Source organism: Chionomys nivalis, chromosome 11, assembly GCF_950005125.1.
Source record: "Chionomys nivalis chromosome 11, mChiNiv1.1, whole genome shotgun sequence".
Classification (NCBI taxonomy): domain Eukaryota; kingdom Metazoa; phylum Chordata; class Mammalia; order Rodentia; family Cricetidae; genus Chionomys; species Chionomys nivalis.
The window spans coordinates 17,759,368-17,773,957 of NC_080096.1; the positions used below are offsets into that span (position 1 = coordinate 17,759,368).

A 14,590-nucleotide genomic window follows, 5' to 3' on the forward strand; every position below is an offset into this window, starting at 1 on the left:
TATCTATCTATCTATCTATACTTATTTATTTATTTTTGGGTTTTTCAAGACAGGATTTCTCTGCAGTTTTGGAGCTGGTCCTGGAACTAGCTCTTGTAGACCAGGCTGGCCTCGAACTCACAGAGATCCGTCTGCCTCTTCCTCCCAAGTGCTGGGATTAAAGGCATGCACCACCACTGCCCAGGTAGTAATGCCGTTTTGATTTTATTTATTTGTTTTTCAAGATAAGGTTTCTCTGAATAACCCTAGCTTTCCTGGAACTCACTAGGCGGACCAGGCTGGCTTTGAACTCACAGAGACCGTCCTGCCTGTACCTCCCATGCTGGGATTAAAGGCATGCACCACCTCTGCCCGGCCTATTTGAGAATTTCATGTATGAGTGTTTTGATCAAATCTACCTTTCATTCCTTCCCTTCAAACTCTCCCTATTATATCATCCGCATACACATATACTTATCTGTTCCAGCTTCATCTATTCTTTTTAAATCTACTGAGTTCACTCAGTGCTACCAGTATGAGCATGATGTAGGGCCATTCACTGGAACATGGGGAGCTTTAACAGCCCCTCAGCTAGGGGGTGGACTTCATGACCCCTTTACTGGTCTGTGCTGCAACTTTGGCTTGCTGTTGTGCAGCCATAGCCTCTGAGTTCTTGTGAGCAAATGCCCCATTATGTCCAGATACCTTCTCATTCTTAAAAACATGAAGATACATAACTTCCAATGCATAGAGCTCTTTGTTTCCTCAAAAACATTAGCTGCTGTATCTATCAGCCCTGTGGGGACTCCTAGAGGTGTGGTGGGAAATGTTTTCCTATGGTGTCCACCAGACCTGTAGCCCGTGGCTTGTTCTGTGTTCATGGGTTCATCATCATCAATTAGAACTGACTTTCTAATCTTTGATCTCAGTAGCTGTTGTGCTTGATACACGATTGTTTGTGTTGACCTTGTAATTGAGGCTGGACTGTCTTCTTTCTAGTATTGGGTACCCTGTGGTGACTTTGGGCTTTGGCTTCAAAAGTTATGTGAGCTACAAAATGCGGTTAAGAAAGCAAAAGGAAGTTCAAAAGGAGAACGAGTTTTACATGCAGCTTCTTCAGCAGGCCCTCCCTCCAGAGCAGCAAATGTTGCAGAAGCAAGAAAAGGAAGCCGAGGAAGGTAGGTCTTTACTCTGAAGTTGTGGTCCTAATAGGCTAGTCAGATTTTGCCTCAGTAACGAAAAAAATGACCAAGAGTCCAGGTTTTGGATTCCTCCTTGGGGCCATTGTTTGTTTGGTCATGAAATACAGAATGTGAATACCGTGTTTTACTCTCATGGGGGGGGGCCATCTGCGTCTAAATACCGTATTTGTTTACATGTACTTTTATTTTATGTGTGTGGATTTTTCCTGCATGTGTATATGTAAGTAGTCTGGAGCCCTGGAACTGGGCTTGCAGATCATTCTGAGTTACCATGTGGTACTGTAACTGAACCCAGGTCCCAGAGCAACAAGTACACTTAACTATTAAGCTATCTCTCCATCCCCTATTTCATTATTTTTAATTTTTACAATTTAAAATTTTTGTTAGAAATATTAAGAAATACTTATTTTGACGACTTTAAGAAATATTTGTCTTGACATTGTAATTGAAACAAGTCAAGAACCAAAGGATAATAAGCAAGATGGTTGTATGGACATGTGACATTGCCTTCTGTCAGGGCAAGGAGCTATGAGTCCTGTTTGAATGTTTCATATACTATATGGTGGATTTTAAATGGAACTTTTTCATCTTTTGAGACAGTTTCTCTGTAATAGCCCTGATTGTCCTGGAACTCACACTGTAGACCAGGCTGGCCTCAAACTCAGGTCTGTCTCCTGAGTGCTGGGATTAAAGGCGTGAGCCATCACACCCGGCTAATGGAGCCAATTCTAATGGGGCTTTTCTTGTGGATATTCAGCCAGCAGTGATAGGTGAGCTCATAGTAATACTGGTTTTCTATGCTTGGGAGTTAAAAGTTTGAGGTCATGCTTTTTAATTAATTTATATATCAAAATCCTTTTTTTTCTGGAGCAGTACAAAATAGCTGTCCTGGAGATCACAGCAGATTGAAATGTACTGAGCTGATACAAAAAGTTGTTTCTAAGTACCCTGGTAAATGATACAGACATTACTCCAACACTGGAGTCACGAAAAGAATAGATGTCTGTAGCCAGAAGTCACATCTTTTTTTTTTTCATTCGAGTTTTTTCCAGTAATATTATCAGGTGTTTGTTTAAACCAAGCATTTAAGAAAAAGATTGTGTGTGCATGCATGTGTGTGTAAATGTATGTTTATGAGTTGGTGTGCATGAGAGAACGACTTTGTGACAGAGTCATCTTGTCATGTACCTATACTTGGGTCTTGGAGATTGAACTCTGGTTACTAGCCTTGTGTAGCAAACACTGAGCCATCTCCCAGGTCCAATTTAGGTCTCTTTTAAAATAGGGTTTCTTGGAAGGGTAGCCATTGTTGGACCACCCTGCCTGTAGCATACACCAATATAATAAATCCCTTTTCAAAATATTCATTAAAAATAGGTCTTCTTTTTAAAAAAATGAGTTGCTTTTGTTCTCTTACTTTCATGACTAATCTAGTTGACTTTATATAAATATATACGCACTTATATACATGTATGTTATATATGACTTAATTATGAAATTTTACTCTTATTTTAAAGCCAGTCTTTAATGTTTTCAAGTTCATATTATGGTGATTTTTCTCAAATGTGTCTGGACTTGGGAGTTAGTGTAATACATTATACTTACTGCTTCTAAGTTTCTCCCGTGATTAATGTAGTGAATTTCTAGGTCTAGCTAATACAGTTACTAAGTCAATGTGGTCTTATGTTTTTAAAAGATAAATATTCCAGTATGGGTTTTTGTTTGTTTGTTGGTTTGTTTTTGGTACTGTAGCATCCAAAGGATTGCCGGACATGGATTCCTCGATCCTTATACACCACAATGGAGGTATCCCAGCCAACAAAAAACTTTCCACAACGCTGCCAGAGATAGAATATCGAGAAAAAGGGAAAGAAAAGGACAAGGATGCCAAAAAACATAACCTTGGAATAAATAACAACAATATTTTACAACCTGTAGACTCTAAAATACAAGAAATTGAGTACATGGAAAACCATATCAACAGTAAAAGATTAAACAATGATCTTGTGGGAAGTACAGAAAATCTCTTAAAAGAGGACTCATGCACTGCTTCCTCAAAAAATTACAAAAATGCTACTGGAGTTGTAAACTCCTCACCTCGAAGTCACAGTGCTACAAATGGAAGCATTCCTTCCTCGTCTAGTAAAAATGAGAAGAAGCAGAAGTGCTCGAGCAAGAGCCCAAGTGCACATAAGGACTTAATGGAGAACTGTATTCCTAACAACCAGCTGAGCAAACCAGACGCTCTGGTGAGGTAAGTGTGTGCTGGCCTCATCACCTCTCGCCACAGGTCCAACAGTAAGGCTCCATGGGCTGCTGGAGCTACTTGTGACCAGACGCTTGACTGGTAGTGTCTGGGTGTTTGTTTTGGAAGGTTTGTTAGTCATCTGTGTCAGCATATTAAAACACTACTTAAACTTTTTTGTACTCTGAATAAGAGGTGGTGGTGATGACTTCCCACATGTGATGGATTTACATGCAACTCACTAGGTGGCTTTGAAGGATGCTGTTAGTCCTGTCCTTTTAGGTTTACATATCTAAAGTTCCTTTTAGCAAAAAGAGAAAAATTTGTGTACAGTTGGTGCAAATCTTCTATGATCAAACTGACAGATGGGGAGAGGGAATGGGAAAGTTGTTATTACCCTGAGGTTGTTTTATGTGTTAGTTTCTTTTTCACCAGTTAGAATTTAAATTATCCATAGATAAGTCTGAGATACTCAGGCTTGAAAAGTATAATCTCTTGGGCTGACAAGGTGGCTCATTGTGTCAAGGTGCTTGCTGCCAAGCCTGATGATCCCAGGACCACATGGTGGACAGAGAGAACTGAAGCTGACAAATGTCCTTTGACCTCCACATGCACAGGACACATGCACATACAAAATACATTGAGAGAGAGAGAGAGACAGACAGACAGACAGACAGAGACAGAGAACTCTTGCTAAAAATTCCATATGGGAACACAGTGTTAGATGTGGATTTTAGAAACATTCCTTTTCTCAGCCTTAATTTTGACACTGACTGGCTCAGACTTCATTTGCTCTAATGGGCAAACAGGTGTGTCTTTTACCCCCCTGGTCTTCAGTCCTGAAGCTGAGAGCTGAACTCTGGAGGGTTTTTTGTTTGTTTTTGTTTTGTTTTGTTTTGTTGAGACAGGGTTTCTCTCTGTAGCCCAGGCCTCAAACTCACAAGATATCCTCCTGTCTCTGCCTCCCAAGTGTTGGGATTAAAGATGTGAGCTACCACACCTGGCTCTTTTGATAGACTTCTAATATAGATACTGGTTTTTGTTTGTTTGTTTGTTTGTTTGACATAGGATCTCACTATGTAGGTCTGACTGTCACTGGCGTGTTTCTGTGCTACTACACCTGATTTTTAATATAGATATTGTAAAATCATACTTTGGGGCTATATTTAAGAATTTGGGAGAATAGTCACAATATGAATGCTTCATGAAGAAGGAGAAAGCAGTGTAATTTAAAGCACTTTCCTCAGTGTATACAAAAAAGATTTAAAGAGTAAAGCTGAAATGTTGAGAAAAGCTATAGCCTGTGATATAATCCGGCATTCGTTTTTTTCTTTTTACTTAACATACATTTCAGAATTCGCCACAGTGAACAAAAATAAAAGCATTTAAAAGGAAAAACATTTTTTTTCTAAGCAAATTATCCGCCTTAGTTGGAGGAGGTCCCGTCACTTCTTTTTCTCTTGCTTGTCTCCTCTCTGTTTTTGACTTATATATGTTTTGATGAATGCTATTAAGGCTGTTTATCTAAGCCTGATGTGTTTGAGTTGTTAGCTAGAGAGTGGAGTGGGTATGTCATCTGCAGATGAGTAAGCTGGTCTCAGGTGTGTCTGATTAGTTAGGGTTATCATTGCTATGAAACACCATGGCCAAAGCCACTTGGGGAGGAAAAGGTTTATGTGGCTTATGCTTCCACATCATTGAAGGAAGTCAGGACAGGAACTCAAGCAGTGCAGGAACCTGGAGGCAGGAGCTGATGCAGAGGCCATGTAGGGGTGTTGCTTACTGGCTTGCTCTTCATGATTTGCTCAGTCTGCTTTCTTTTAGAACCCAGGACCACCAGGCTAGAGATGGCACCACCCATAATGGACTGGGCCCTCCCCAACAATCACTAATTAAGGAAAAGCCCTATGCTGGGCGGTGGTGGCACAATCCTTTGATCCCAGGAGTGGGAGGCAAAGACAGGTGGATCTCTGAGTTTGAGGCCAGTCTGGTCTACAGAGCAAGTTCCAGTACAGGCTCCAAGGCTACAGAGAAACCATGTCTCAAAAAACCGAAAAAAAAAAAAAAAAAAAAGAAAGAGAAAGAAAACAAAGAAAAAGCCCTACAGGCTTGCCTACAACCTAGTCTTATGGAAGCATTTTCTTAATTGAGGTTTTCTCCTCTCAAATGACTTCAGTTTGTGTCGGGTCGACATAAACTAGGCAGCACAGTCCCTAAGTGTCATAGTGCAGGGACACAGGACCGACTGTGGGTGTGTGCCTTCTTCAGGCACGCCATGGTTTGCATAGTTCTGAGCTGGGTATGACTCCACAGGGACACTTTTTCTGCCTATTTTCAAATATTTGGGGGAAAAATTGAAATTGAGCCAGGCAGTGGTTTGGCACACCTTTAATCCCAGCACTTGAGAGACAGAAGCAGGTGAATTTCTGTGAGTTTAAGACCAGCCTGGTCTACAAGAGCTAATTCCAGCACAGGCTCCAAAATTACAGAGAAACCCTGTTTTGAAAAGCTAAAAAAAAAAAGTAAATTAAAATTGAAATTGAATTACATAAACTGACCTATAGCTTTTTATAATAATAAATTAATTGTAACACAATCTTCAGTTACATCTGAGGACCATGGTTGAAAACTATTTTTGAGGAGTGAATTTAATAATTTATTGGGAATGTTAATTAGTGGTTAATAACTTTCAAAGAGAATTTAAAGGGATGGCTGTTCAGATCAGACTTGGCAGCACTGTGCAGGGCCAGCATGCCAGCAGGTCTTTCCTCAAGCTTTACTAGCTCTTGAGTGTGCCCTAGGGTGCTGGATTCCTTAGTAGGCAGTTACAAACAGGAGTCATCTTGCCCAGATCCAGTTTTGCTGTTTGCTTGTTTGTTTTTTAAGATTTTATTTTTATTTTTAAAATATTTATTTATTTATTATGTATACAATATTCTGCCTGCGTGTATTCTGCAGGCCAGAAGAGGGCACCAGACGTCATTACAGATGGTTGTGAGTCACCATGTGGTTGCTGGGAATTGAACTCAGGACCCTTGGAAGAGCAGGCAATGCTCTTAACCACTGAGCCATCTCTCCAGCCCCCTATTTTTATTTTTTTTAAATGTTTTATATTGTTTATTTGTTAGAGATAGGGTCTTTTTTTTATTTTTACTTAAAATTTCCACCTCCTCCCATTTCCCTCCCCCTCCCCCCATAGGGTCTCATTTTGTCATCCTGGTTTGCTAAGAACTCACAACATAAATAGACCCAATATCATCAAATTCACAGAAATTAGTCTGCCTCTTCTTCGTGAGTTCTTGGATTAATTTTGTGTGTTACCATGCCAAGAATATTTTTATTTCTTAATTATGTGTATGTGCGTGCATGTGGTTTCCTGCATTTTAGTGCAGGGCTGAGGGAAGTGTGAAGAAGGCATTGGATTTCCTGATACTGAAGTTAGAATCATTGTGAGCCCCCACCATGGGTGTTGGGAACTGAGATCTGCACAAGAACAGCGTACTCTTCCCCACTGAGTCCTCTCCAGTGTCCCACTGCTGTCCTGTCTGAAATAGTCCGCTGTAGTCTGTGGTTGTCAGGAGTTCCTTCTGAAATAGTCCGCTGTAGTCTGTGGTTGTCAGGAGTTCCTTCTGAAATAGTCCGCTGTAGTCTGTGGTTGTCAGGAGTTCCTGTCTGAAATAGTCCGCTGTAGTCTGTGGTTGTTAGGAGTTCCTGTCTGAAATAGTCCGCTGTAGTCTGTGGTTGTCAGGAGTTCCTGTCTGAAATAGTCCGCTGTAGTCTGTGGTTGTCAGGAGTTCCTGTCTGAAATAGTCCGCTGTAGTCTGTGGTTGTCAGGAGTTCCTGTCTGAAATAGTCCGCTGTAGTCTGTGGTTGTCAGGAGTTCCTGTCTGAAATAGTCCGCTGTAGTCTGTGGTTGTCAGGAGTTCCTGTCTGAAATAGTCCGCTGTAGTCTGTGGTTGTCGGGAGTTCCTGTCTGAGACCCAGCAGGTCGTAGTGAGACACCTGAACTGCTGCTGTCCTGGACGGGTCAGCAGTTTCATTTGCATTTGGCCCAGAGTTTCTTCTCAAGTACAGCCCAAGACTGAGGGTTCTTGTTGGTGATTGTTACTTGTTTTAGTTCCCTGGTTAAGGGAGACCTCAAAACAAAATGTAATTGCTCCACATTCAGTAGAAAGCCTGAAACAAAAATCTCTTTTCAGTATATTTCTGTCCCCCTGCCTTTTATGCATCAAAACTGGGAGAGTTTGTGTTTTTTTTTTTTTTTTTTTTTGAGAGAAAGTTTCTCTCTATAGTCCTTGCTGTCCTGGAACTCATCTTGTAGACCAGGCTGGCCCCTAACTCAGATCCATCTGCTCTGCTTCTGGAGTACTGGTATTAAAGGAATGGGCCACCTTACCTGGCTAGTAGACTCATTTTAAAAATACATTTTTTTAACATGACAGAAATTTGCTAAAGTAGTTCAATTATATATGGTATAAAGAGTCATTAAGAAATAAGTGTCCTGCTGGGCAGTAGTGGCATATGCCTTTAATCCCAGCACTTGAGAGGCAGAGACAGACAGATCACTGTGAGTTTGTTCTACAGAGCAAGTTCCAGGACAGCCAGGACTACGCAGAGAAACCTTGTCTCAAAAACCAAAAAGCAAACAAAAGAAAAGAAAAAAGAAAAAGAGTGTCCAGATGCTATGATTGACAGAAGAGCATTTAATATAACCATATGGAATTTAGAATAGTTATTATTATTATTATTATTTTTTTTACCTACAGAAAAGACCTTAGAGGGGTGCTAGAAAGATGGCTCAGAGGTTAAGAACACCAGCTACTCTTCCAGAGGTACTGAGTTCAATTCCCAACAACCACATGGTGGCTTACAACCATCTATAATATCTGGGTGCCCTCTTCTGGCGTGCAGGCAGAACACTATACGTAAAAAATAAATAAAAATCTTTTTAAAAAAGAAAGAAAAGATAGGAAAACATTTATACTGGCCTCCCTGACCTTCTCCTTATCAAATAAATGAACTCTAGAAATGAAGACTCTTGCTAGGGCAGCCTGAAGTTCTGAACTTCTAGGATCCTTGAAAAATGTTGGTCAACTTGGTCTATTTTTCTTCTTAATCTTGTTTTATGTTTTAAAAATTCAAATACAGCTGCCATTGCCTCAGAGATTGGCACCAGAATGAGACGTTTTGATCTCAATGCTAAAAATCTATAGAAGGTATGCTTAAACTTCAGAATTTGTTACTTTCCTGTTCTGGGTGTCTTAAAAATTCTTACTTGTAAAAAACCACCAGGTGTTACTTGCAGTAATGTTAGTAAAAGGGGGCCAATTGCTTGTGCCCTTAAGTTTATGTGGTCCCTAAAAGTCAGCTCTAGGGAGAGGTCTGCTGACAGCCTAGAGCCATCTGCTTAGGAACTGCCCTTCTTTTTGGAACAGGCCTAGCTTGACAACAGCAAACATAAATTCTTTCACTTGGAAGACAACAGGGATAGGCCTGAGGCTTACCTGTGGAGGGGAAGGTGTCATTGTTTGCTCCTGTCTCTGCTTAAGAGACTGCAGTCCTGAATGTGAGTGTTGCTGAGAGGGCAGATCCTGGGGGAGTTTGAAAATTTGAAAGAAGAAAATCTTTAGAAATAGGGAAGATAGACATCCAGGTAACACTAACCCACTGACTCCATCTTCTTTTATTTATTTATTTTTTGGTTTTTCGAGACAGGGTTTCTCTGTGGTTTTGGAGCCTGTCCTGGAACTAGCTCTTGTAGACCAGGCTGGTCTCGAACTCACAGAGATCCGCCTGCCTCTGCGTCCCGAGTGCTGGGATTAAAGGCATGCACCACCACCGCCCAGCTTCCATCTTCTTTTATTCCTTTCTAAATTGATGGGCTCTCTTAGGTACAGCAAAATGTAATTATTTAAAACTTAGTTTGTTCCTAAAGCTTAGTTAGTGATTAATTCTGTTTATTTGTTGAGTTGAGATCCAGTTAAAGATAATGGAGAAAACAAAACAGGTCTTAGGATTTCCCCCCAAGTCTTTAAACAACAGATGCTCTGCCAAAAAAAAAAAAAGAGTATAAAGAAACACTTCCAGAAGTTTCCATTTATTTACACTAAGGTATGTATGTAAGTTACACTCAGAGTCAAGAACCAGATTTAATAAAAGAATTAGGTTGCAGGACACATTTTGAGAGCATACAGGCAACACAGTTGGTAAAGAGACTTGGTACAGTTCTAGCATGTTGGTGATTGAGCTTCACTAACATGGAGTTGGGATGAACTTGCAGTCATTGTCCTTGGTAGTCTACACGAACCTCGTATTTATTAAATTTAGGGCTTTAGTTTTCTCTTAAAAAGAGGGTTGGGGCTAGAGAGATAGCTCAGAAGTTAGAAGCACCTGTAGCTCATGCAGAGGACACAGGTTTGGTTCTCAGTGCTCATAACCGTCTGTAACTCCAGTTCCAGAGGATCCTACATGTTCCTCTGACCCCCATAGGCACCAGTCACAGGTGTGGCACACATACATACATGCAGATAAAACACATATACACATAAAATTAAATAAAAACAGGGATGAAAATGTCAAATGCCAAAAAATAAAAGCTAGCTTTCCTTTCTGACTATAACTCAGGTGCTAGAGAAGTAAATAGCCCAGCAGTTAAGAGCACTGGCTGCTCTTCCAGAGGACCCGGGTTCAATTTCCAGCCCCCACATGACAGCTCACACCTGTCTGTAACTCCAGTTACAGGCGAATCTCTGTGAGTTCCAGGAAAGCCAGAGCTACACAAAGAAACCCTGTCTTGAAAACAAAACAAAAAAAAAACAACAAAAAAAGGAAAAAGAAAAACTTTCCACTGCCATGCCCTTTCCTTGGATTCTAGTTTTACATTTGGGCATCTGTCCCTACATTTTTTACAGGCTTTGCAAGAAGGGAAAGGAACCTGGAAGCTCCAGAGAGAAGACCAGGGAAGAACTTCTGGGAGATTATTGTCCTGCTGGCCATTCGCTCCAGCTCTCAGTTGCTTATGTCCAGGGCCAAGGGATTTTGGCTTAGGCCTCCTCTCAGCAAGAGCAGAGAGAAATCTACCTTGTCTTCCTTCTCTGTCCTGCTGGGCCTGGCTCTGTCAGCCCAGGACTAGGCTCCTGCCAAGAACTCAGATTTCACATTTCTGTTCTTCCTTCTCTCCCAGAAGCACCTTAGATGGGAACATTCCCTCCAGCACAGAAAGGAGAGCCTCCATTTGCTTATGCTCTTTGTATTTGACTACATTTTGCTTGAGTGTCAGGAATAGTGGGTGGAAGAAAATCTGATCTCGGAAGAGATGTGCAGGTGACATACTATTGCTGCTGCAGGCTGGCCTGCTGACCCCACCACAACAGGCCTTTCTGCTTCAGGGGGATGCATTAGGTCATTTCAAATGGAATCTTTCCCAGCTAAGAGATAAAAGTGTGAAATTTTAGAATGAGGATGGTGAAAGCCAGACACTTAGAGGTGCTATCCAGATTAGATTAAATGTGTTAGAGAAAGTGACTACTAGATTATTTGGAAAGTACTAAGTGGAAAAAAATAAACCGTAGATTCATAAGTCTATTTTTAAAAGTTTAGTGGTTTGTTTTTTGTCTCTTTGGAAACATACTTAATTTATATTTGTCTGGCACTCTGTCTGAGCAAGTATACTTTGGCAGACCTGGCTTATTTTCATTTTCTGCTATGTCCATAATATTTTAGTTTTCTGTAGCTTTATTTAGTTAGTCTTGTTTATATTAATTCACAAGACAGGTTGTGCTTATTTTAAGCATTGAAAGAATTTTGAAACTATAGTCTCAAATATAATCGTTGTAGTAGGAGCATGATTTATACTTAAAGTAGGGCTACTGTGTGACGTGAGTACTATATAGTGTATTAGAGTCTATACATGTAGTGTGTATAATGTCTCTACATCTAATGATCCCAACAGGAAGATAGTGATTTTGAATAGATAAATAATGGAGAACTTGTGTTCATATAAGAAGCGCAGGAATGATAGGTTCTGAGAGTTTACCCTGTTGAAGCTGCAGTCTCTAGGACAGAAACAGCCTCACTGAAGTTGAGAAGGGATGCTGGCTGGCTCAGAAAAGCTTCCACCCCATTGTGTCAGAGCTCTAAAACTGAGGTTTCCAGCTGAGGGACTGCAGTGGATTCTCTAAAGGGCGGTAACCTTGAAGAGGAACCTTATTCTTGAATTATTGCTCATGCTGTCAGTTAGAAATGGACTTTTCAGGTACTTTGCCTATCATTGTAAGTTTATCTTAGTCTTTTACAAATCTCCTAGGAGCCCCTTAGACTCTTCTTTTCCTTTGTCATCTGGGGCTCTTAGGATTAAAACAAGTTTATTTTATATGTGTGGGTGTTTTGCCTGCATGTGTGTCTGGATACCACATGTGTCCCTTGCTGCCCTCAAATGACAAATCAGCTTCTCCGGAGATGGATTTCTGTATGGTTGTAAGATGTCATGTGGGTGCCAGGAATGGAAAACCAAACCTGGGTCTTCTGCAAGACCAGCAGATTCTCTTGCCTACTGAGCTGCTGCTCCAGCCTGATTTCTTTTATAAAGGGAGAATGGCAGTTTTCCTCCCGTCACAAGGCCATTCCATCTTGCTAGTTGCTGTTCAAACAGATCCAAGTCAGAAACATGAAATAATGAAATATAAAGGACCTTTGCTTCTGCCCATGCATGTGTTGAGGTCAGGGTACTTGCAGGAATTGGTTCTCTGCTTGGAACTGTCTGGGGTCTAGGAATCAAACTTAAGTCATCAGGCTAGGCAGCAAGCACCTTTGCCCACTAAGTCATCTTGCTAGTCCATTTTAAAGATTTTTCATAAAAACTACCAAGTTTAATCACATCCCTTTAAGATGCTGGTTTTTGGACTTGTGGTTTGTGGTTTTTTATTGTTGTTTTTGTTTGTTTATTTGCTTGCTTGCTTGTATTTTTGGTTGGTTAGTTTGATTTTTTTTTTTTTTTTTTTTTGGTTTTTCGAGACAGTGTTTCTCTGTGGCTTTGGAGCCTATCCTGGAACTAGCTCTGTAGACCAGGCTGGTCTCGAACTCACAGAGATCCACCTGCCTCTGCCTCCCGAGTGCTGGGATTAAAGGCGTGCGCCACCATCGCCCGGCAGTTTGATTTTTCAATACAGGGTTTTTCTGTAATAGCTCTGGCTGTCCCAGAACTCACTCTGTAGACCAGGCTGGCCTCTTAACTCACAGAGATGTTTGTGCTGGGATTAAAGACATATGCCACCACACCTGACTGTGTATTTTTTCCCATTAATTTTATTATAAATAAAACCACCACTCATCAAAATTTTAGCGTGTGATGGCCTGCTCTATTCTGTAAGGAAAATTAATGTGCTTGCTGTTTGTGTTTGGCATTGATGGAACAGATACTTTCTAACAGTTTCACTTAATTATCAGGTTATCAGGATGTTATTTATTTTTGGGCATTTGTGCCTGGTAAGCAGTTGGTGTCCAGCAGTAAGGTACAAGGCAGCTTCACTTTGGTATTTATCAAAACTGTGGTTGATAAACTGTATCAGAGCAGCTTCCAGTCAGTGTAGACCTCACATAAGGAGGGGCATGTCCACCACATGCATGGCATACACTTTACCCTGACAGACCCCTGGCTGCCTGTGCTGTCAGTGTGACTGAAAAGGGAGTGGAAACTGGTATGGAGGATTGTCTGGATTTCTTCTTTGTTTTACCTACAAGCCCTGCCTTCTTCACAAGCACACACAAGGGACTACTGATGGCATTAGTTCTTATCTGGATGAGGTTCTCCATTGGTTCTTTTCATGTGTGTCTGCCTTCTTCACAAGCACACACATTTACCCTGTCTCCTAATGCTGCCATTGCCAGGTGGTGGTGGCGCACACCTTTAATCCCAACACTCAGGAGGCAGAGGCAGATGGATCTCTTGTGAGTTTGAGGCCAGCCTGGTCTACAGAGCGAGTTCCATTCCTGACTCTGTAGGTACTGGAAAACCATGTCTCAAAAAACAAACAAAAAAAAAAGAAAAGAAAGGAAAAAGAAAATCTGGCCATCAGTTGTGGTTGTATTACTTCCAGAGGTACAACACTGGTCCCAAGTACTGAGTAGGACATTGAGGATCACCGTGTGAGGATTAGTGGCATGAATGTTTTAGCATGGATAGTTTCAGGCTTCAAAGAATGTAGCCAAAACCAAAAACTAAACAAAACAAAAAACAACAACAAAAAAAAAAAGGGAAAAAAAGAATAAGATGTGTACACAAGCAAATTCAACACCAGAATGGCAGGCGTCCAGTGCAAAGCAGTGAGCACTGCCACTGACTATGAGGCCCTAAGGCTCCACCAGAAGGCACTATGAGCACATAGTGCTGGAGTTTGACTTTTGTTCCTCTTATAACCGGGCCTTGAAAAGTGGTTGGAATTCTCTGTTCCTACAGTACAATTACAGGTAGGTGTCTGGGAACAGATCAGTAGTGAAACTTGCCTCAGTTACAAGTCTTAGACATGGCTTTCAGACACCCTTTCATTTGCTACTAGAAGCAGGGAATGGTCTAGAAGCCAGCAGCCTACAGAGACACATGGTTGTGCATGACTCCTAGAGTGGTTGGAATTCCCCCTCCCCTCTTGGTAAATTCCTATTTAGAAAAGATCAGCTTGTTTCTCACAGATCTTCATTTTGTCAAAACGTACTACACCATGCCTTCAGCCTCTCTGTGCTCAGTCAGGCTTTATAAAAGCTTGAGGTTTTTGATAGCACCATTAGAGACCTTTAGACTTCAGCCAAGTTCGAGTCTTTGTTGTGGTGTGTAATTCAAGGTAGTCACCAGAGAAATACAGACATTTAGATTCTGGATCGCTCTACCTTTTCAGATATTTAAAATATCCTTTCCAAGTATAAGCTGGCACTTGAGAACTGTGAGGGGGTAGGGGGTTCTTTACCTTGCCTGCTGCTATCATCTGCACTTCATTCCTTCAGCCAGTCTGGAGATTCCCTTAAAATGTAAATCTTTCCTCTTGAAGTTAACTAATTATTAACTACTTAAGAGCCTGCTTTCTTGGGTAGGATTGGGGAACAGATGAAGGTTAGAGTAGGTAAGAGGAGCCCTCAGCTTGGCAGATTTGCATCCTAGGTGCCCTGCATCCTGGCC

General features: G+C 41.1%; 1 protein-coding gene across 1 annotated transcript in view; it reads left to right on the top strand.

Moving 5' to 3' along the window:
- The window catches only part of Maco1 (macoilin 1), a 58,612-nt gene that overhangs the window by 26,631 nt on the left and 17,391 nt on the right, over window positions 1–14,590 (top strand). The window contains exons 5-6 of the mRNA XM_057784698.1: window positions 979–1,157; window positions 2,934–3,435. Of these exons, the coding sequence (XP_057640681.1) occupies window positions 979–1,157; window positions 2,934–3,435 (681 nt within the window). The remainder of the gene's footprint in view (window positions 1–978; window positions 1,158–2,933; window positions 3,436–14,590) is intronic.